Source organism: Oryx dammah, unplaced genomic scaffold (genome assembly GCF_014754425.2).
Source record: "Oryx dammah isolate SB20612 unplaced genomic scaffold, SCBI_Odam_1.1 HiC_scaffold_3, whole genome shotgun sequence".
Classification (NCBI taxonomy): domain Eukaryota; kingdom Metazoa; phylum Chordata; class Mammalia; order Artiodactyla; family Bovidae; genus Oryx; species Oryx dammah.
This window is the reverse complement of record NW_024070187.1, coordinates 87,594,433-87,618,801: the sequence shown is the minus strand read 5'-3', so window position 1 is coordinate 87,618,801 and position 24,369 is coordinate 87,594,433. Positions and strand designations below refer to the sequence as shown.

Here is a 24,369-nt window from a genome sequence, read left to right as displayed (position 1 = left end):
AATTCTTGGATCAAGCTCACCTCTTCTGAATTGCAGGCAGATTCTTTTTTGCTGAGCCACCATTGTACCCACATACTGGAATATTAAAAAACCATTAAAATGGCTGTTTTGAAGACTAACGTGTACATTATATTTTTTAACTACATTGAAACAAACAATGAAACGGCCAACATCTTTTGAGTGTATTCATATTTGCTAGGTTTCAGACAATGTGCTGATAATTTATAAATGCTACCTAATGTACTGCCCTCTGTCACCTCCTTAAAATAAGGCTCTGTGTCATCTCCATTTTGTAGGAGTAATTTCAACTCCTTGGGCATAGTATAGTTCTGGGCAAATATAATAAAAGCCAGTGCAGTGAGCTTCCCTCTCAGAAAGCACATGAGGATTGAGAACTACTTATGAGAACTTGTCCTGAGACAAGAAGTCAGGTTCACAGACTTCCGCCCATTAAGAAAGGCCTGGGTGTAGAAGACAGGAGTGATTCAGTGGTTCCCCAGCTGGGCCTCCATTAGACTCGAGTCTGAGTTATTGGAATCAGGATAACGCTTTGAAAGGGGGCTCTGGGAGTACTTTCACTGAAGTCCTGCACACCATTAAGTCACAAGCAGCACTAACACAACACCGACTGCTGCTGCTGCCACTGCTGCTAAGTTGCATCGGTCGTGTCCGACTCTGTGCGACCCCATAGACGGCAGCCCACCAGGCTCCCCCGTCCCTGGGATTCTCCAGGCAAGAACACTGGAGTGGGTTGCCATTTCCTTCTCCAATGCATGAAAGTGAAAAGTGAAAGTGAAGTCACTCAGTTGTGACCGACTCTTAGCGACCCCATGGACTGCAGCCCACCAGGCTCCTCCTCCAGGCAAGAGTACTGGAGTGGGCTGCCATTGCCTTCTCCCACAACACTGACTAAACAAGCACAATCCTGGGGTCTGGGGAAGGTATTATTTTTTCCCTGAACAACAAAACATAAAGCAGCTTTGTCATCCCTTGAAAGGGATATAGTCTGCTGCTGAACAGGAGACCACAGTTACCTGGAGGGCACGGCTGATTCCAGTGGCTGATCCCACTCCCTGTGTGGGAATGGGGCCAAGGATCATGCCTGGAGAATTCAGGGTGTGAGGCGACAGGAGTTTCCTAAGCGCTCCCCTGAGGACTCAGAGATAATTGCTGGAACTGAAGCTCTGTATAAGCAGGGAGTAGCATGAGTGCAAAGCTTGCATTATTAAGCATTCAAACCATAGATGGAGGGACAGAGGGCAACCATGGGAATGTGAACTTGTATACGTGTATGACATTCTATACTCCTACACTGTATATATATTTATTATGGGTATTTCTGCAGTGTTGGAATAAAAGTATTATGATTTTCTTCTCTTTTCTGTATTTTCTAAATTTTCTGCAGTGATTATGTATTACTTTAAAAATAAAATATATCAAAATTTTACAAAGAAATATGGCACCCCACTCCAGTACTCTTGCCTGGAAAATCCCATGGACGGAGGAGCCTGATGGGCTGCAGTCCATGGGGTCGCTAAGAGTCGGACACGACTGAGCGACTTCACTTTCACTTTTCACTTTCATGCATTGGAGAAGGAAATGGCAACCCACTCCAGTGTTCTTGCCTGGAGAATCCCAGGGACGGGGGAACCTGATGGGTTGCCGTCCATGGGGTCACACAGAGTTGGACACGACTGAAGTGACTTAGCAGCAACTTAGCAGCACAATAGTATAAGCATTTCTTTTCCTATCCAACTGTTCTGCACATATTTGACCTTTTTCTAAATTATTTTTTATTAAAGTATAGTTGATGTATGCACATATTCAACTTTCCCATTAGACCTAAACTTGATCCCACTTGAGAGGAAACACTGCCTTGTGTCTTTGTATCATTCAAGTCTTTGCGGTTATGTATGATGTATAGTCAAAACAGTTGATACTATCTTTGAATACTAATTATCAGTTTTTAACACATTGATTATTCAAAGTGAGAAATATAGGCTATTTTCCACTGGAATTTTGGTGAGTTTTGTCTCAGAATATATTTTCCCACAGAACCAGTATTGCTCATGATGCTGAAATTCACTGACAAACCTATAAAAGCACAGGATAGCTTCAGTCCCAGGCTACAAAAACTAACCACCACGTGTACCTACATAGAGAGACTACCCTATTTCCCATCACCTACTGGGGCTTCTATGAATTTAGAACTCTAAGTAGCTAAAGCCAGTACAGGAGGGCCAGAGGGTTTACCACAAGTTCATGCAAAATCTGGACTTCTCTTTCCTTCCAATGTCATGAAAATGGCACAAACTTTGCAGTCAAACTTAATTCGGCTCAAGTTAGGTCCTCCACTCACTAGTGTGTCTGATGATGGGTAAAATAGTTGGCCTCTCTGACCCTCATCTACAAAAAGAGAATCTGAACACCTATAGCATTCACTTGCCAGTGCAGGAGATGAGGGTTCAATGCATGGTCCAGGAAGATCCCCCGGAAAAGGAAATGGAATCCACTCTAGTATTCTTGCCTGGGAAATCCCATGGACAGAGGAGCCTGGCAGGCTACAGTCCATGGAGTCGCAGAGAGTCAGACACGACTTAGTGACTGAACAACAGCAAACAGTACTTTGCAAGGTTTTTGTAAAGACCAAAAATTACTGTTAAAAGACTGAGTACAGTAACTGACATACTGAAGGCCCCCAGTACATAAATGGCAAAAATAATATGAGTAATTATATTAATTATTTCATCAAATGATGGCAAAGATAATGAATAATTATAGTAATAACACAACTTGCAACTGTCTGTTTCAAATTATTGGTTGTTTCCAACCTTTGTCTCCCTTCTCCCTGATTCCCGCAATAAATGGTACATTGTCACAACTTCTTACCTATTTACCCATTTACTCATTCAGTAAATAATGGATACGCATTTTTATAACTTCCCTGAGGATCTGAGCTGTAGAATTAACAACAATAGAGAAGACAGAGGAGGTAGGCAGGCTCCCTCAGAGGTACCCTTCTTCTCTTTCCTCACAAGCTTTGGGATTGCCGGTGTCTTCATAGCTTGGCTACTCCCTGCCCCTCAAGTCTCAGTCCCCAGAATTTCTTTCCTCTTGTTCACCTATGCCTCAGACACACTGAACTGTTGTGCTCTCCTCAATCCTGTTAGAACTGGACATGGAACAACAGACTGGTTCCAAATAGGAAAAGGAGTATGTCACGGCTGTATATTGTCACCCTGCTTATTTAACTTCTATGCAGAGCACATCATGAGAAACGCTGGGCTGGAAGAAGCACAAGCGGGAATCAAGATGGCCGGGAGAAATATCAGTAACCTCAGATATACAGAGGACACCACCCTTATGGCAGACAGTGAAGAGGAACTCAAAAGGCTCTTTATGAAAGTGAAAGAGGAGAGTGAAAAAGTTGGCTTAAAGCTCAACATTCAGAAAATGAAGATCATGGCATCTGGTCCCATCACTTCATGGGAAATAGATGGGGAAACAGTGGAAACAGTGTCAGACTTTATTTTTTGGGGCTCCAAAATCACTGCAGATGGTGATTGCAGCCATAAAATTAAAAGATGCTTACTACTTGGAAAGAAAGTTATGATCAACCTAGATAGCATATTGAAAAGCAGAGACATTACTTTGCCAACAAAGGTCCGTGTAGTCAAGGCTATGGTTTTTCCAGTGGTCATGTATGGATGTGAGAGCTGGACTGTGAAGAAAGCTGAGCACTGAAGAATTGATGCTTTTGAACTGTGGTGTTGGAGAAGACTCTTGAGAGTCCCTTGGACTGCAAGGAGATCCAACCAGTCTATTCTAAAGGGGATCAGTCCTGGGTTCATTGGAAGGACTGATGCTAAGGCTGAAACTCCAGTACTTTGGCCACCTCATGTGAAGAGTTGACTCATTGGAAAAGACTCTGATGCTGGGAGGGATTGGGGGCAGGAGGAGAAGGGGACGACAGAGGATGAGATGGCTGATGGCATCGCCGACTCAATGGACATGAGTTTGGGTGAACTCCGGGAGTTGGTGATGGACAGGGAGGCCTGGCGTGCTGCGATTCATGGGGTTGCAAAGAGTCGGATATGACTGAGCAACTGAACTGAACTGAACTGCAGCAGGCTTCTGCATGCACTTCCCTAGAGCCACCGACAGAGGGACCACTGAGCTTCCAGAGCAAACAGAAGCAGCTTATCTAAACAAGGAGAAACACACTCCCTGATCTAGGATAGGTAAGTGGGGGGAAAGGCTCCCATTATGAGAATGCAAGTCTGGGAATGAGATTTAGAACAGAGGTATCAGCGTCGTGTTACTTTTCCTTGACACTCCGAATATAAAAGCTGCCTTTTCCATAGCTGGGGACTCTGTGACATTTGGAAGCTAGACGCCAAACCCCTCATAACTTGTCAGATACTCCTGATCTGCTTGCAGTGGAGTTATCTCCTTTCCACTTCCTCCCACCTCCACCTCCCCATCTCTCTACCTCTCAACCTGACTTCTATTAAAAATTCCCCTAATTCTATGGATTCCTTTAGTTTTCAATTTTTCAATTTACCTTTTTACACCTTAGATCCTATTTTTAATCCTCAACACCAAATTGTTTCCGGTTCTTCATTTCAATGATATTGATCTTTTATTTTCATTACATCTATCCATCCTTTCATTTGAAGCACACTCTAATCTTAAGTTTTAACTATATTATGTCTAATCCTTCTATCTTAAGTCTTAACCTTCAACCCTGTATTTTTCTTCACCGGATTTTAAATTCTTTTCTCTTGAACCAGCATTCTCTTTCTATTTTCTCTATCTTATTGCATGACTTTATTTCTGCCTTCTCTTTATAATCATGCTGAATTTTGTCTTTTCCTTCCAGGAATCTCTTCTTCTTCTTTTTTTTTTTTTCTTTTCATGTGTATGTGGACTTATGCTTTGACAATCAGCCAGAACTATATAGGAGAGAGCCCCTACCATTTCCCAGGAAATAGAGGGCTTTGTCCAGCCTGGGTCTTATTTCCCAGTATGTATTTTCCCAGAATATTCTAAAAATCTCTACATGATCAGTCTCTATGTTATTGCTTTCTCCATACAGAAAACGCCATGAATTCACCAGAACAGGAATGCTTCCTAGTATTTCATACTTTTTATTATCTAGCCTTTACATGAAGAGTTTCAAGTTTTAAAAATTATAACCAGCATTATAACCCTTTGACAAGGACACACTAATAGCTACATGTTGGTTGTTAAGCATATGTGCTCTGAACCAAATAGCCTGGGTACCAATTTCAGTTCAGCAACTTATTTACCTACTGCATGATCTCATACCAGTTCTTCTTGCCTTCTTAGCCTCAATTCCCTTACAATTAAAATGAGGTAATAATATTATCTACCTCCTAAATCTGTGATCAGGATTTGGTAAGATGACATATATAAAGGATGCCTATTTGTACCAGAAAATTTCCTCAAGGGAAAGCAAATTTTGAACTCTAAAAGTAAAGTATTATATGCTCACATTAGCCGGGACTAAAGAAAGAATGGTTAACTAAGTGTTACAATGATCATCGGTTGCTTACTGAAAAGTTTTAAAGACTAGTTTGTGATCAGTTCACTTTGGGAGCTAAGAAAGGACTTCAAATGTCGGTTGGTTTATGAATTTTAAGTACTGTGATAGAACAAGTGACAACCTTGTGCTTGCTGACCACAAGAATGTGTTTATTCTCAAGGCAGCAAAAACTTGGCCTCACTTGGAAAGATGATATTCTTGGACTAATAATATTTAGACCCTGCAAGAGCAAGTCTTAGAATAAATAACTTAATTAGAAGTAAGCTAGCACTTCTGTTGATCTTGAGGGAGAAAGAACTATGAGGCCCAGTCTCCTTTCTGCTGAGGACAAGACGCGGGGCCTGTGAGGGGAGTGGGAAGGGAGGGTGGGCACTAAAGAGGAAGCTGTCCCACGGTCAGGAGGTGGAGTGATTTCACTTAATCGTGTATTTGTCATCGCTGTTGCTGTGTGCACAGAAAGATCCTTACTTCTGCTTTTCAGTTTGTAATTCCTCCTCTGGAGCTTTGCACAAGTCCTCTTTAAGGCTGATGACTTGGTCACAGGATAAAGGTGGAGAAATGTAAGTTCCATCGACTTGCAGGTCATCAAAGCAAGGCTTTCTGAAGGCATACGAGTCATCACAGCAGTGACCCACAGCAGCATTGATGGGCTCCGCCTCGTGCCTTCTGCATAAAACTCCAAGAATTAACTTTGCCTTCCCCAGAAAAGAATTACAATAAGAGCCATAAGTTTTGTGGTCATTAGCATTATTTTCTTTATCCATAGAAAACAATTCTCAAATTCTAGTTTTTGCTAAACTCAGCCTGAATTTTATCATCTGGGAAAGAGCAAGAGTGTCAGGTGAAGCCTAGTTCTCAGCCTTGACCTCCACCTTCCTATTATCCTCCAGGGGAATTCCCTTGGACCCCACCTCTCAAATTCCTTCTCAGCCCAGTTTACAGACAAGTGAGGCAGGAGTTCTTTATGCTGCATCAAGTTAAAATCAAGCCTCTGGTCAACACAACTGCTAATTTGATCCAGATATAAGATTGATGATTGGATTTCTTACTTAAAAAGCTCAAATCCAATGTGTTTCTATGTTTTATAACTGAACATTGGTAACCACCATCAATACTTGGTATATGGCAAATCCTGTTTATACAGGATTTGAATTATTGGAAAAAATGAATAAATGAATGGTGAAAGGAATCCCTGAATCTTCTTTCAGTTATCTCTTTAATTTTCTTGTCTCCTTATTGAACAGTCACCTTGCCTTGCTCCCATTGTGGCGTCTGATACTTACTCTAATGCTGACTGCAAGCCTGCTCTATGCCCCGCTGAGTATGACCACACAAATACCCTGTCACATATATATGTGGAGAGGAAGTGGCTGAAACCATGGAGCATCAGCATTCAATTTACAAGTTTATCTATTTTCACAGTAACCAAAGAGATCACTTAAAAGCAAGGTTTTAGAAATATAAACCACAAGTTCGCTAAGGAAGGCATGATGGCTAATAAAAATTTAAAATAAAAGGAAGACAGAGCTAGATAATAAAAATTTAAATCTGCAACCAAAACAATTATATTTTATCAGAAAAAATACTCATACATCTGGTGCTGAAGGTGTTGTGAGTATGATAATTGTGTGAGAGTAAAGGAGATACACAGAGGAGAACTGGCTGTTTTTTACTACATTTTTGATTAGGATGAGTTAGTCTGAAATCAGCAAAATCACTTTTGTTGACTTGAAAATCCAAGGAATAGATCTTGAGATATGATCCAGGCAAACGTCTGATGAATCTGACATCCCGTTTTTGCAAAGTGACAGTCTTACCACGGCTGTCAATCAAAGACAATGGGCATGAACCGACCAGAAAGAAATTCTCCCAAGGACAGAATTATTAGGGTCCAGTGGAGAATCCCAGGGATGGGGGAGCCTGGTGGGCTGCTGTCAATGGGATCGCACAGAGTCGGACACGACTGAAGTGACTTAGCAGCAGCAGCAGCAGTGACACAGATGTGTCCACCAACATGAGATTGGTGCTGGGGCCTGGAGTTCAGAACTTCCCTCGACAGGCAAACATGCAGCCAAGGATGTGGATGTGCTTACCGAGTCCTCCATGCAGACAAACTGGCGCTCTTGATTCAGTGGGCAGCACTTGGTGGCAGTGGCTGCCATGTTCTTCGTGAGTACAATCAACTCCTGAGCAGACAGCTGTGGGGCTTTCTTCATATAGAGGACTACGAGCCTGAAAGAATAATGTTTTCTTATTCCTGGCAATGACTCTGTGCCTCAAATGAACAAAGTGTTTGTCATCATCTGATATTTGTCTCTGATGTGGGATGAGCAAGTTATTAAACTGGGCAAAAGTCTTTTCTTTTAGTTCCTATCTCGGTGGTCCAGTGGCTTCTTCAGTAGACCCAGAATTCTCTTTCCACATCACACATTGCTCCACTCTGATCCAGTTTTTTCTACATAGGATCAAGGATTGTATGATAGCTAATGTGGGTGACTGTAAAATCAGACTCTAAGTAAACAGCTTCTGAAATAAATATATGCACAGGTCTTTAAGGCATGTTTTGGTTGTCTGTGATATGTAGGAACAGAAGCTACAGCAGCGATCAGGAAACATTTCCTGCTCATGGGCTCACACCCTAGTTGGGGAGATAAAACAGTACACTCAGTGTGATGAGAGGAACACACAATGCTATAGGTATACATGGAATGGCATCTAATTCCATTCCGGGGAGGTCAGGTAGGCCTCCCAGAGGAAATGACATGTGAGCCGAGAGCCTGACGATAACTAAAAATGACCCATGGGAAGGGGATTAAAAGTAAGAGTGGAGCATTTAGAAAGTCACTGAGTGAGATTTTGTTTTTCTTAACTGGGGGGATTGGACATTGAAGAGGGGAAAGAAGAAAGCTTAACTCTAGAGGCAGATTTACAATGCTTTTAAGATCATTACAGTTGCTATATAAAGAATCAATTGGAGGTGGCAAGAGGCAGAGTCAGGGAAGGAAAACCCATGCCAGTAATTCAAGTGAGAGAGTGTGGTGGCCTGAACTAGGAGAGTGGTGGGGAATGAGGAATTCAGGGAAAGATTTGAATGAGAAAGACTACAAACTGGATTTGAGGACAATAGAATATCAGAATCGTTTATTGCATTTGTATTATAATGGAGTTAGGGAAATAATGTAGCTGCTTCTTAAAGTATGACCCCTGGATTGGCAGTATCAGTATCCTTGGGTACTTGTTAGAAATATTAATACATATTCTCGTGCACCATCCCAGATTTACTGACTCAGAAACTCTAGAGGAAAGCTGTGTTTCAACAAATCCTCCAGGTTGTTTTGATGCACTCTGAAGTTTGAGAGCCATGGGTCTAATCCTTAAACTACACATTAACAAACACAATAGTTAAAAAAGAAAATAAGAACAAATATTCTGTCTGAAGTGAGAATAGTTTCTCTGGTTCCATTATTCCAGTCATTTAAGTTCAATATTATGGACACTGTATCAAACTGAATTTTTCCCCAGTACTCTGCTTCTAAGTAGACTATACTAGTAAGATCTTAAACATTACTGAAAATTGGCTTATGTTTTGATACTTAATCTTTAACATGGGCTTCCCAAGTGTCTCAGTGGGTAAAGAATCTGCCTGCAATGCAGGAGACCCAGACAGACTTGGGTTCAGTGCCTGGGTTGGGGAGATTCCCTGGAGAAGGACATGGCAAACAATCCCAGTATTCTTGCCTGGAAAATCTCATGGAAAGAGGAGCCTGGTGGGCTACAGTTCATAGGGTCACAAAGAGCTGGACATAATTGAAGCGACCGAGCACACAGTCTTTGACATAAATGGGATTTGCCAGGCTCTCTGCACACAGAGTTTTTTTGTGTGCACTCCCTCTGACTAATAACTAAGGTATCCATTTATTTCCACTCTTGATGGTGAAAATACTGTAGTGCTATGGTGACCTGATTTGAAACTGACAAAGCAACCCTAGATTAGATCTCTGTTGCAGCCTTGACTCCCAATTGCAGGCAAAGCCCCAAGCTAAATGTACAGGTGAAAGGTAGAGGCTCCTATGAGATTGCAGAAGGCGGGGTCAGGGTCTGCTGGCTCCCTAACCTCTGGGCATTGATTGGAATCTGGAAACTGGACCAAAAAGCAAAGTAAAAGCACACAAGGTTATGTAGTTAAGTATCTTATGAAGATAAGGATGGCTGGGTTAATTTGGAACTGATTTTTTCCTTGGCCTCTGAGGTTTTAAGGTTGAATATAGACTCTTAGCAACTCTTAGCAGCAAAAGTTAACAAAAACTAACAAGCATACTCTGGACAATATCTTAGAAGCATACCTGTCGTGAAAGTTACTATCTCCTAATTTCTCACGTAAATCACACTGATTTTTCACACGTTCATGGCTTTCACGAACCACTCTTTGAAATATCCCTTCCTGAAAAATAAAGATAATCAGTGTTTGCCTATTATTGCGACAATATATCTTGAGGTTAGATTGCAAAATCATCTTCTGTAATAGTTTAATGTAACTGTTTTACTAAACCCAGGGTTTTATTTACTCAGTGAGTTTGGAAATGTTGAGAAAACACATTTTGCTATAACAGGAATGGCCCTGTACTTTGTGGAGAAAAAAAGTGGGACAACCAGATTGATATTTAGTTTCCTCTGATGTGAACTCATTTGTGGGTTTAAATGGCATATTTTACAAGTATGAAACTAGTCTTTCATCAAGCCAGAAAGAGGTCCTTAAAAGTAATTTATAGATCAAAGTTCAATTGATCAGAATATGTGTGTATATATTGGTTATTTTTAATAACACAGCATTTTTATGTAAACAGTACAGATATGGAGCTATGGATGTAGATAAGATACATATTAAGAAGTAAGGTTTATTAAAAACACATGCCAGATGTGAAGCACTCCACAAATACACACTGAAGGAAAAATCACATGGAGTTCTCAAAGCTAAATACAAATTGAAAAAGTTCTTGAACACTGCAAATAAAATCCCAGTGGGAAGATACAACTGGCTTTGCAGACTTAGCTCTTTGCTAGGAACACTGGTTATCATCTTAAGTAATCAGACCCAGGCTACCCGATCCTAATAAGCAGTGTTCAATAGTAAAAATTTTACCCAATTTGCAAACTGTTTGTCTGGATTTAAACCTTCTTGCCCGAGAGGCACTGGACTAGTCACTTGAACCTTCTGAAACCCAATACTTTCATCTATAAAATGTAGCTAGTACTTCTGCCATTACCTATCTTACCAAGCTGCCGTGAGGATAAAATAGGACACTGGTTGTAAAGCTACTTGGTAAACTCTAAACGCCCATCCTCCTATAAGGGGCTATTATCATAATAAGGGTGATTATGAAATCTACAGGTGATGCATTGGAAGGCTGCTAACTAGATCTTCCAGGATCCAGTGCATGGTAATCTGAGGTGGAGCCTCATAATAATAACAGAAATAAAGTGCACAATAAATGTAATGTGCTTGAATCATCCTAACCATCTCCCCCCACCTCCCCACCACGCCGGTTCATGGAAAAATTGTCTTCCATGAAATGGGTCCCTAGTGCCCAAACGGTTGGGGACCACTGTTAACCTACAGAAGTCTAAATCACCTTTATTTAGCTTTCTCTCCAAGAACAGGAAGATGCCTGATGTACCTGCTTAGACTCAGACAGAACAAGAAGTGCCTTCGCCCTCTATCCCCACCTCTCTGTAAATGCCCAAGCCACTCATTAGCATAACAAAAGCCAGAACCTCCTGGCTCCTGGTAACCTGTGAATGACAGATCACCTGGTCAGCGATTTGGAAGGTCACTTGCTTTTTCATGTCAACTGCACAACAGGAGCCACTGCCCACAACAGTATGATTTCTGGCTTGAAATAGGGACAGTGTCCAGGCCTGCTTGGTGGAAATGGTCAACCTTCCCTCACCCTAACAGGTTATACTTTCATGCTACCTGCTACCAGGCCAAGCAAACTTAAAAGAGAAAATTGCACAGAGAATGTTTCATAAAACAAAGAATTTATAAGCCAGTGACTCACACAGAGAGTTGCTGCTGTGCAATGATGTGACCTTTGGTTTAGATGGAAATCATAGTTTCTGTGTAGTACTTGCAATCAGAACATGCATAATTATCTTATAAAAGCATGGCACTACTAACAGCACTGGACTTTTCTCTATTTGTAATCACACCACAAATATGAGAAATAGGTTTTTATAAAAGGAATTTACCCCATGGCTATAGCATTCCAGAGGATTTTCTAATTTACAGCATTTTCCCAGTAAACTTTGATATACCGTATCCACTCTTAAAATGACTGGAACTGCCAACTCTGGGTGTCTTCTTGAGTATTCATAAAGAAACCTGTTTCCACATGAAGCAAATTAGAGAGTAAACAGTAAGTTTCTTAAGTCATATTTTTCTTTCAAAAGCCATCTATGCAATTTATTCAATATTTTAACTGACTTTAAGGTATTTGAAAATTTTGGGTGACTGGCAGGGAGGATTTTCTGGCTATGTTTTGAGATAAGGAAACCAAATCAATAAAGTTACGTGATTTTTCCAAAGTCACACAGCAGTGAGGGGCAGATTCAAACTTGATCCTAAAATATTTGGATAAGCTTTAGTTCTTGGCTCAGGGTCTCTCCTTGCTGTTACTAGAAATTCATTTCAAATGTGTAGATGAAAACATTTTTCCTAATGACCTTTAAGGCTAGATTTTATAAATATTACAATTTTTGTAAGTATTAAATCACCATCTTCCCCTTGTCCATAATCTATACCTTCTTCTGGGTTATAAGAAAGAGAAATTTGGACTCTAGAATACTTCTAAAGGAATCATAAAATTGCAGGAGGGACCTTTGGAGTGCCTTTAGGAGGGACCTTATCTAACTGCCTCAGTTTATAGTTGGAACCTAAAAGCCTGGGGAAATTAAATGGCTTGAACTGCATTTCAAAGCAGATACATGACTGAATTAGACTGGAACTCAGGTCTCCCAATTCACAGACTAATGTGATTTCCCCAAAGTTGTGCCTGTCCACTTTTTCAGTACCAAATGCAAGTCTAGGGAAAGTGAGTTCAGATAGTGACATTTACTTTTATAAGCCAATGTCAAATGTAATTGCAGAAATATAGCTAACGTCACTCAACAGAAAACTCTGAATAAAACTCAAATTTTTATACTTTGTTGGAATTTAGTTGCTCCAAATAATACTTTACACAGTGACTTTGGAAATATTTCAATCACACAATAATACTATCTTAATATTGCATATTGAAATCAGTTTGCTCTATGACCCAAATAATTTGTACTTCTTCATAGGCACCAGAGATGTTAGGATTCCATCTCTTTAATCTTGAAATGCTATGCAATGGCTTTGATAGTAGGTATTAAAATAATCAAAAGAGCTGGCAATACTAGTCTGAGGCCCTTACTTAAACATGACTCTAAGTTTCTCAAAGCAAAGCTTGCACACACTTAACACTCACTTTGTTTTTTAAAAATTCCTATATTGGTTCTCTACATTTAGAACTCAAGAGACCTTCAACTCCCCTCCAAATGCAGTTGATCCAACCACCTAAAGCCTACATTCCCAGATGGCCACAAGTAGCTAGAACAAAATAGTAGCTGCCACCTTGGACTCCACAGAGCATATCTTTTTGGCCATTTAACCATTGACTGATATTGACTAGCTTCTGCCATCATTCAAGTTTGCAATTTCTCCCAAAGAATCCATAAATATAATATCCCTTTATTAAGGTTTTACAAAATGCCTTATTACCTTTGTAGGAAGACATCTTGTTTGTCAGTGAATTGTTTGCGTACAGACTGATCTTCTGTAAACCTGTGAAGGGGCAGGGATGAGCGATCAGGTTTGTCATCATTTTCTGAGTTGATAATGCATTCTCCTCGGAATGGCTCTGGCAGTTCACAGCATGGAGGGAATTTGCTAGATAGAATAGCCTGTTTAGAGCAGATGTAGTCCATAAGCTGACTCTATAAAACAGAAAGGGAAGCAGTTATTTTTGATGATTTCATTCTGAACATATTTATTTTTATTGAGAAAAGCAGAGAAAAACTTGGCCTTATATTGCTTTTTTCTTGGCAAACTGAAAGACCAGAAAGGCCGTTTATACTGACTCTTTCTAATAAGAAAGCTTCTCTACTTGACCTTACTCAAGTCTCACAGCTCTCAAAGAACTTAAAAGAAGACAGATTGTATTACTGTTTTCAAGTTTAGCCCAACAAAATACAAATAAAGAGTTTTATCACTTGCTATTGTTATTGTTTTAGGATCCCACTTGAGAAAACATTTTGTCTCTGTCATTTTCTATATACATTACTATAATATTACTATTACACTTACATATTTACTTATATGTTAAAAGTAGAAGTGAAAGTGTTAGTCGCTCAGTTGTGCCCAACTCTTTGCCACCCCATGGACTATAGGCCACCAAGCTCCTCTGTTCATGGAATTCTCCAGGCAAGAATACTGGAGAGGGGTAGACATTCCCTTCTCCAGGGAATCTTCCTGATGGCAAGAATACGCAGAAGAACTATACAAAAAAGATCTTCATGACCCAGATAACCATGATGGTGTGATCACTCACCTAGAGTCAGACATCCTGGAATGTGAAGTCAAGTGGGCCTTAGGAAGCATCACTATGAGCAAAGCTAGTGTAGGTGATGGAATTCCAGTGGAGTTATTTCAAATCCTAAAAGATGATGCTGTGAAAGTGTCGCACTCAATATGCCAACAAATCTGTAAAACTCAGCAGTGGCCACAGGACTGGAAAAGGTCAATTTTCATTCCAAACCCAAAGAAAGGTAATGCCAAAGAATGTTCAAACTACCACACAATTCCACTCATTTCACACTCTAGTTAAAGTAATGCTCGAAATTCTCCAACCCAGGCTTCAGCAATATGTGAACCGTGAACTTCCAGATGTTCAAGCTGGTTTTAGAAAAGGCAGAGGAACCAGAGATCAAATTACCAACATCTGCTGGATCATCGAAAAAGCAAGAGAGTTCCAGAAAAACATCTACTTTTGCCCTATTGACTATGCCAAAGCCTTTGACTGTGTGGATCACAACAAACTGTGGAAAATTCTTCAAGAGATGGGAATACCAGCTCACCTGATCTGCCTCCTGAGAAATCTGTATGCAAGTCAAGAAGCAACATTTAGAACTGGACACAGAACAACAGACTGGTTCCAAATAGGGAAAGGAGTACATCAAGGCTGTATATTGTCATCCTACTTATTTAACTTATATGCAGAGAACATCATTCGAAATGCCAGACTTGCCGGGAGAAATGTCAAAAACCTCAGATATGTAGATGACACCACCATTATGGCAGAAAGCAAAGAAGAACTAAAGAGCCTCTTGATGAAAGTGAAAGAGAAGAGTGAAAAAGCTGGCTTAAAACTCAACATTTAGAAAACTAAGATCATGGCACCCAGTCCCATCACTTCTTAGCAAATAGATGGGGAAACAGTGGAAACAGTGACAGATATTATTTTGGGGGGCTCCAAAATCACTGCAGATGGTCACTTCAGCCATGAAATTAGAAGATGCTTGCTCCTTAGAAGAAAAGCTATAACCAACCTAGACGGCATATTCAAAAGCAGAGACATTACTTTACCAGCAAAGGTCCGTCCAGTCAAGGCCATGGTTTTTCCAGTAGTCATGTATGTATTTGAGAGCTGGACTCTCAGGAGTCATGTATGGATTTGAGAGTTGAGAGATTTGAGAGTTGAGCACCGAAGAACAGATGCTTTTGAACTGCGGTGTTGGAGAAGACTCTTGAGAGTCCCTTGGACTGCAAGGAGATCCAACCAGTCCATCCCAAAGGAAATCAATCCTGAATATTCATTGGAAGGACTGATATTGGAACTGAAATACTTTGGCCACCTGATGCGAAGAATTGACTCATTGGAAAAGACCCTGGTGCTGGGAATGATTGAAGGTGGGAGGAGAAGGGGATGAAAGAGGATGAGATGGTTGAATGGCATCACCGACGCAATGGACATGAGTTTGAGTAGGCTCCAGGGGTTGGTGATAGCCAAGGAAGCCTGGAGTGCTGCAGTCCATGGGGTCGCAAAGAGTCAGACACAACTGAGTGACTGAACTGAACACACACACACACACGCAAATTAGTACATGTGTATATGAACAAACTAATCTCTAGACTTAAGGAACTCACAGGTATAGTTGGAGAGTTTAAATAATTAAACAACAAAATAATGCATTATAAAATAAATTGTTAGAGAAATATGCATATTATACTTTGGGTGAGAAAAAAGAGATTGCAATCCCAACTAGATAAGATCACAGTAAAGATCTTGAATGATTTCAGTCTTGAATGACAAATATAAGTTAGTTGGAAACAAATGGAGAGAAAAAAGCATACTAGAAGTATCCATCAATATAGAGTCTTAGAGATGAAGACCATGACATACTTCGGAAATGATAGATTAGGATATTTCGAACTTACCAGGAATATTTAGTTGACATAAAGATCAAGGGATCAGGAGAGAAGGAGAATGTACTGAAAGTCTAGCTCTGAGAGTGGTAAGTGGAAGCTGCATTATGGGGTCAGGTTGAGATCAATAGGGAGAATGTCTACATTATTTCAGAGACAAGGCTGCCTTCAGTGGCTTACTAGGATCAAATCTGTTTCAATAAAGTCCTGTTGAAAGGGGAGGCATTAGGCCTGTGGGCAGTAGTTCTGGCAACAAGGCTGGCAAAGGCTCTGTCATCATCCACCTATAGATTCTAACATTGCCCTCAGATTGGGAGTGTTTTGGCCAGGAGATTTTATAGGCCAGGCCGAGAAATGGCACTGGAAAAGACACACTGGTAAAGCCCCTGATGCTGTGAAAGATTGAAGGCAAAAGGAGAAGGGGGCAGCAGAGGATGAGATAGTTAGATGGCATCACTAACTCAACAGACGTCAATTTGAGCAAACTCCAGGAGCTGGTGAAAAACAGAGGAGCCTGCCATGCTGCAGTCCATGGGGTTGCAAAGAGTTGGACATGACTTAGCAACTGAAAAACAACAACAAAAGAAATGATATAAATCACTTCTGACTAGGCTCCACCTATTTGTAAGACTGGAGTAGTCTTACTGCATTTTCCAAGAACACTATCTTGGGAAAGAATAAGAAATTAAACAATCCTTTTGCAAAACTGATTAATTAAAGGGATAAGGAGGTATAGTTACACAATTGATGTTTTTAGTTGTCCAATAATAATATTGTCAGGCAGAACTCTATTTCTAAATGAGAAAATACTAGTGAAGGAGAAGTTTTAAAGGAAAGCATATATTTCAAGCCCTGACAGAAATAAGGATAGTTGAGTCTCATTATTCACAGTAGTTATAAACACTGAATTCGTGAATATTGGATCATCTGCCCTAGAGGAAATAGAGGATAAAGTTTCTACAAGTCTCTGACCACATGTTCATCAACAAATCAAGACATAACCCTTGTTTTGTGTCTGTATCTGTTTAAAAACTCCTTATTTAATATACAGTAGTCCTCCCACCCCTGTTTACTGCAAGGGAGACATTCCAAGATCCCCTGGTGGATGCCTAAAACTACAGGTAGTACCAAACCTTCTATATTTTTTCCTGTACATGCATATATATGATAAAGTTTAATTTATAAATTAGGCACAGTGAGAGATTAACAAAAGTAACATAATAAAATTGTAGCAATATAATGTAATAAAAGTTATATGAATGTGGTCTCTCTCAAAATACCTAATTGTGCAATTTTAATGCCTTTTCTATCTTAACTAACTAAGCACTTATCATGTACTGTAGCCAAAACTTTGGCAGTTTGATGTGTGACAACAAAACTAACACGAATTTATTTTTCCTTCTTCACAATTTTATAAATAAAAGATCTGTTCTTACCACAGATCTTTGTGACCTCAGCATATGATTTTTTTTTCTTTCCCTATTAAGGAGAACTTTCACCTTTCCACTTAAAGGATGCACTTTATAGCTTCTGTTTGGCCAGCATCACTACGCTTATGCACTGAGGTCAGTGTGTGACTTGAACCCAATCACCAGGATCCCAGGGCAGCCAATCTGGTGACCTATTTGATTATCATGACTAATCCACAGGAAACGCTAGACAAAGAGATGATTCACATCCCAGATGAGATGGAACAAGACGGCACAAGCTTTCATCTTGCTGATCAGAATGGTGCACAATTTAAATCTTAGGAATTGTTTATTTTTGGACTTTTCTGTTTACTATTTTCAGATGGAAGTTGACTATGGTTAACTGAAACCTTAGGAAGCAAAGCAGGAAGTAAGGGGGACTACTGAGTATTGGCAATTTATTCACATTGAACTCACAGCCGCTAACACTGTTACTCATGCATGAACAAAGCTTGTCTAAAATATATAGTCTTTCTTCAAGGCACAACACAGCTTCTTGTGCTTAGGAACACTGGGCAATTCTTCAGTGTTATATACAGGGCCATTGTAAACAGCTAAATTATCAACAAAAAACGCAGAAATGCAGAAAACATGGCATTAAATGAACATTTCTTTACAGCACGAGAGCTACAATGGGAAGGTGGAGAGCATCGCCTTGTTCTATTGCAGCTGGAACCTTGTGCATCAGACAACTTAAATTTCCACTGCTTTGAACATGCGTAAGTTTCTGGGAATGACCACAGAGTGTTGTGAGTATTGATTTCGGGGTTTCAAAAAAATTTTGGCATGTAGGTGAATTCACAAGGACAGAGTTCATGAATAATGAAGATTAGCTGCTGCTGCTGCTAAGTCGCTTCAGTCGTGCCCGACTCTGGGCGATCCCATAGACGGCAGCCCATCAGGCTCCCCCATCCCTCAGATTCTCCAGGCAAGAACACTGGAGTGGGCTGCCATTTCCTTCTCCAATGCATGAAAGTGAAAAGTGAAAGTGAAGTCGCTCCGTTGTGTTTGGCTCTTCGCGACCCCATGGACTGCAGCCTACCAGGCTCCTCCATCCATGGGATTTTCCAAGCAGGAGTACTGGAGTGGGGTGCCATTACCTTCTCCCAGAGATTAGCTGAGAAAACATTTAAATGAATCCATAACAGAAGAAATGGAGAAGCTGTCACACCAGGTTATACCTCCATCCTTGTTCCAGCTTCACAGACAAACCCTCGCAAAATAGATAGGTTACAGTAATATTTATTTCAGAGAATTCAAAAGGAAAAAAATTCTAATCCATTTCTTAGAAATGAGCATAACTGGATACCAAAGCCAGATAAAGTATGTGCCAAAAAAGACAGTTCCAAATCCAGGTCACATCTAAACATAAATGCAAAAATTTGACTTATATATGTATAATATACATAGAGAAAGGCAGAGACAAAGAGAAAGGCTAGAGATAGAGTAAAATGAGATTGACTTGAGCAATGTAAAGATGGGCAAAAATTAATAAATCTTTTAAGATAATTCACTAATGGATAAGTCAAACAATATAAATCAAATGATCATCTTTAGGAGATAAAAGAATATTTGCTAATGTTCAGAATCCACCCTAATTGAAGCAAAGCAAAATGACCTCTAAAAAGGGATGAAAAATTAAATGTAAACAATTTCTTTGTAAAGCCAATAACTCTCAACCTGTTACCTTTATAGTCTGGAATATGGCAGGAATGCCAGAAGTACCCATAGTTATTTTATATTGGTTAGAATACTAGCCAATACTATTAAGTAACTTGAGATGGTTCTAGCATGTCTGTCACGTGGTTTCAATGGTTTAGTCACTAAGTCATGTCTGACTCTTGTGATCCCATTAACTGTTGCCCACTAGGCGCCTCTGTCCATGGGATTTCCCAGGCAAGAGTACTGGACTGGGAGAAGGAACCCATTTCCTTCTCCAGGGTATCTTTCCAACCCAGGAATTGAACCCAGGTCTCCGGCATTGCAGGTGGATTCTTTACTGACAGAGCTATGAGGGAATCCCATGTCTGTCACAGTATAGACTATAATGGAAGCTGTTCTAGAGTTACCAATTTGGAATAGGTATTGTTTATATGTTAAAGGACTTAAGCAATTTTGTCTTGTTTTAACAACAACAGATAGGCCTCAAAGTTCCCTGTAGTTTTCCCCCAAATTCACATAAACTTCATGCAGATAGAAGTCTGAGAGCCTATCCTGAAGAGCCAGCAGGACTTCTAAGTGTACAGGACAGTATTCCTTCCAGTATCAGTTGAGATTCTTGCCATACAGAAACTCCTCCAAGGAACAACTTCACGTTGCCTGTCTCCAGGATGGAATTCACAGGGGCAGCCACCGCCTGGTACAACTGGTCAAGATGAAGATGGCACTGACCTCAGCAAGCAATGGCCAACTGCAACAGCTGCCAAGGAAAAGCTATGGCCTTAGCCCAACTCTCTGGCCTGGCTACGTAAATATTTGAGGACTAAGAATTCTAGGGATTCTATTGAGTGTTCTAGTCAATGATTTTTCTATTTTAACTACACTTGTTACCATTATCCCTTAATCTGTTGTGTGCCTGTGTGCTTCAGTTGTGTCAGACTCTCTGTGATCCCCATAGACTATGGCCCACCAGGCTTCTCTGTCCATGGAATTATCCAGCCTAGAAAACTAGAGTGGGTTGCCATGCCCTCCTCCAGAGAAATCTTCCTGCCCCAGAGATTGGACCCACATCATCTCCTGCATTGCAGGCATTTTCTTTCCCCACTGAACAACCCAGGAATCTGTTGTGTAATGAGACTAAAATGGTTGGAGGTGCAGCTTACTGCTCTTAAGAGAAAAGGATTTCTCTCTAAAATCATGTTGTTCTTACTTTGCATCTGCTTTATTTTTTAATTGTGATGAAAACTATTAGTTTTCAAACTTGCAGAATGGATAGGAACATGACTTGTATATGATTGTAATTTACTAAACCCTTATTGGGTTTTTAACAGCTACAATATATTCCTTCTCTGGGGTTTTGAGACCTTATATTTGAACCTGGGACAGATAAATTCTATGTTGCCCATGCCCCAGCCTTTGCCCCTTGTTTCCATATCTCTGTTTTGGTGGTTTCTTCTTCCCTCCAGGCTGATATGGCCTCAAGGTGTAGTTTACAATTATAGGACTTGCTAGAGATTCAAAGATGAATGAAATACAATCACAGTTTGGGAGGAAATTAACAGTCAACTCTAAAAATTTAAGAATAAAATAATAAAGTAAAGTAAGACAGGTTGAGGAAGGAGGGAAAAGGAGGGAAGAAGTGTGAGGGAAGGAGGGAGAGAAAGAAAGAAAGAAAGTGTTGCATGAAGAGAAAGGAGAGGAGACATCATTCTACTGGTAATATTAAGAAGTAATAATTACTCTTTTAGCTTTAGTATATACCATATTTATATGGTATATATTATATTATATTTATATATATTTATAATATTTATTTAAGAAATACAAATATTTTAAAATTTGAGATGAGTTTTAAGAAAAGAGAAAATCTTACCCTGCCAAGTACACACACTAATGCATTTCTTTCACAGCAGATCTGATGCAAATTTTTAATATCCATGGACAGCTTGGCAATTTCAGAAAAATTAGCTTAAGTTGCTTTTTAGTCAACAGAACCAATTCCCTGCAGAGAGAAAAGTGCATTTTTAAATTTTTGGATTCAATTCTTTCTAAAATTAGTTCTAGTTCAATGAGTAATCAAAAGAATAGAACTACATTTACAAATGTAGGATAAAGATAGTTGCATATAATGTTTTCTATTTCTTCAGTGATAGAATCCAGAGCTATACAAAAATCTAAGTCACAAAATGAAAATTATTCAGTTCATAAATGGTCATTGTCATTATTCAGATTATTGCTTAAAGAAGTTGAGTTGCTTGGACAAGTACTTTGGGAATTTATCTGACCTATTTCCAAATAAAATTCTTTTCCATAAAGACATTAATTATAAAAGGTTTGGTTCTCCCTTGCCCCAATAAGAAGAACTGAGCTTCCAGGCAATGCGATATTGTCCTAAAATGGGTAAGAAGGTGATATAAGGAAGATGCATGCATTCAGGGTTAAACAGAAACAAAATCTGGGCCAAGAAGGAGACATGTTGAATGACATCAAATTCTCCTCCCACTCCACACTCCTCTATCCCCACCCTAAAAACACCACTCAATTTTTCTGTTTTTTGTGACATTAGAGCCAAAATCTTTCTTATCTTCCAAGAGAAAAATACCTTTTGTCCTCCAGCCTTAACCATACAGAACAACTAAGGGTATGAATCTGAATATAGAAAATCTTTTGTACACTGGAAAAGAGCCTTAAAAATTTGAGCTGTGGGAAGATATTAAGACAGGAGACGGTGAGTGGAGACGAGGACTGTGCAATGTGAAGCATAGCCCAGGGTGCCCTGTTGAATAGCCGAGTAGCACACCTGTAGAGAGAGGAACCCGGTTTGTGCTGAGGGACATTAGTGAACAAAAGATAGATGATTTTTCAATGAGTTCAATCAGAGGGTGATCCAAAGCAGCAAAGTCCACAAATCTAAGTAGGTGACTTACACAGCTGTTGCTACTCTGTGGTTGAATTTAATCCCAATTTCACATAAATGGTGATGCCTCAAAGATATTTCTCTAACGTACTTTCTGATGGGTTCCAGCTGTAATTAGAAAAATGACTCATCAAAGAACTATGGTGATAACTGAAAAAGTTCACCTCATGGTTAATAAAGAAGAAAAAAAATTATGTATCTTCTCAAAATTAGAAAGTTTTTATTGTCTTACCTATGAGACCAAATAAAAAAGCATGATTTGGTGAAGGTTTTGTTTTTCTGTTGTTGTTTTTTGGGTTTATTTGTTTTTTACAAAATAGCACTCACTTCTCCAGGGATCGCTTGTCCCTTAACTTAGACATTTGATGTATAAATGAGAACAAGACAGTGAACAAACAAGAATCCAGAGAGCTGATAGAATAAATTTCAATAATGTCTTACAGTTGTATTTCAGTTTTATTCAAGTTACTAGCTCTGTCATGGTGAACATGTCTTTAAATGCTTATCTATAATATATGCTCCAGTTTTGCAATATAAATTAATGGAGTCCCCCCAAAGCTTCATATTCTTTAACTCAGAATTTTGACTTTTGAAACTCTATTCCAAATAAATGTCTCTGAATAAACAAAAATATAATTATGCAAAAAGAAGAACATGTATGCCTTGCTATGGTAGCAAAATTTTGGAGACAAAACTGTCTCAAAAGAATAGAGATGCCTAAGTGAATAATGGCACATTGTTTTTGAAAAGATGTATACTTTTAATGTAAAGTACATATGTTTAAGTTTCTATTAAAAACTATATATTCAATTTGGTCACAAGAATGTACAAAATAAAACCTGTGAATGAAAAAAAATGAATAAAAATAAATATACTAAATTAGTATCTCTGTGTGGTGCGAATATAAGTAACATTTAAAATTTCAGAATAGCTCTATATATTGACTTAAAACATTATATTGACCATATCTTAATTTTACTTCGGATATCAATATCTTACAATGCTTTTTTAAAGAACAAATTTAAAAATGCATACAGAGGCAATACTCAAATCACAAATCTGACACTAAGATAATATTTATACTTTATAACTAATTATAAATATAATTTTAATTTTATTTTTATTTTGTTGCGTTGCACTTCTTTGAAATCAATACAAATAAGGTTATTCTCTTCTTCACGAAAGAGTCTGTGAAGGCTTAACTCATAAAGCATATTCTGTGATCACAGACACCACTTTAACACGATTGACTATGCAGTCTTCTCTGTGGAAGGACTAAGAACTCCTGGGAACAGACATTCTGGAAGCAAGCAGGACTGTAACCATCATAGAGCAAGGGAGAGCAGAAAAGAACTTAACTAATTCAAAAGCACCTGCTTATTTAGCAGCAGCAGCAGCAGCATGCTTAACATTTTAGGGACACATAGCTGGACCTAGAGATTATTGTACAAAGTGAAGTCAAGTCAGACAGAGAAAGACAAATATATGACATTGCTTATATGTGTAATCTGAATTAGTGGTACAAATGAATTTATTTATAAAACAGAAATAGACTCACAGATATAGAAAACAAACTTATGGCTACCAACAGGGAAAGTAGAAGGGAGGGATATATTTATTGGGAGATTGGGACTGACATATACACACTCAGTTCAGTTCAGTCGCCCAGCCGTGTCCGACTCTTTTCGACACCATGAATTGCAGCACGCCAAGCCTCCCTGTCCATCACCAACTCTCGAAGTTCACTCAGACTCATGTCCATCGAGTCAGTGATGCCATCCAGCCATCTCATCCTCGGTCGTCCCCTTTTCCTCCTGCTCCCAATCCCTCCCAGCATCAGAGTCTTTTCCATTGAGTCAAGTCTTCGCATGAGGTGGCCAAAGTACTGGAGTTTCAGCTTCAGCATCATTCCTTCCAAAGAAATCCCAGGGTTGATCTCCTTCAGAATGGACTGGTTGGATCTCCTTGCAGTCCAAGGGACTCTCAAGAGTCTTCTCCAACACCACAGTTCAAAAGCATCAATTCTTCGGCACTCAGCTTTCTTCACAGTCCAACTCTCACATCCATACATGACCACAGGAAAAACCATAGCCTTGACTAGACTGACCTTTGTTGGCAAAGTATACACACTGCTATATATAAATTGGACTTCCCTGGTGGCTCAGAGGTTAAAGCGTCTGCCTGCAGTGCAGGAGACCTGGGTTCAATCCCTGGATCAGGAAGATCCCCTGGAGAAGGAAATGGCAACCCA

General features: G+C 39.6%; 1 protein-coding gene across 1 annotated transcript in view; it reads right to left on the bottom strand.

Annotated features, from left to right (window-relative positions):
- Nucleotides 1-24,369, bottom strand: part of LOC120861610 (alpha-fetoprotein-like) — a 46,029-nt gene that overhangs the window by 10,419 nt on the left and 11,241 nt on the right. Inside the window, 8 exon segments of the mRNA XM_040237326.1 lie at nt 6,038-6,264; nt 7,663-7,801; nt 9,913-10,010; nt 11,819-11,951; nt 13,371-13,585; nt 21,075-21,169; nt 21,172-21,203; nt 22,129-22,226. Of these exon segments, the coding sequence (XP_040093260.1) occupies nt 6,038-6,264; nt 7,663-7,801; nt 9,913-10,010; nt 11,819-11,951; nt 13,371-13,585; nt 21,075-21,169; nt 21,172-21,203; nt 22,129-22,226 (1,037 nt within the window).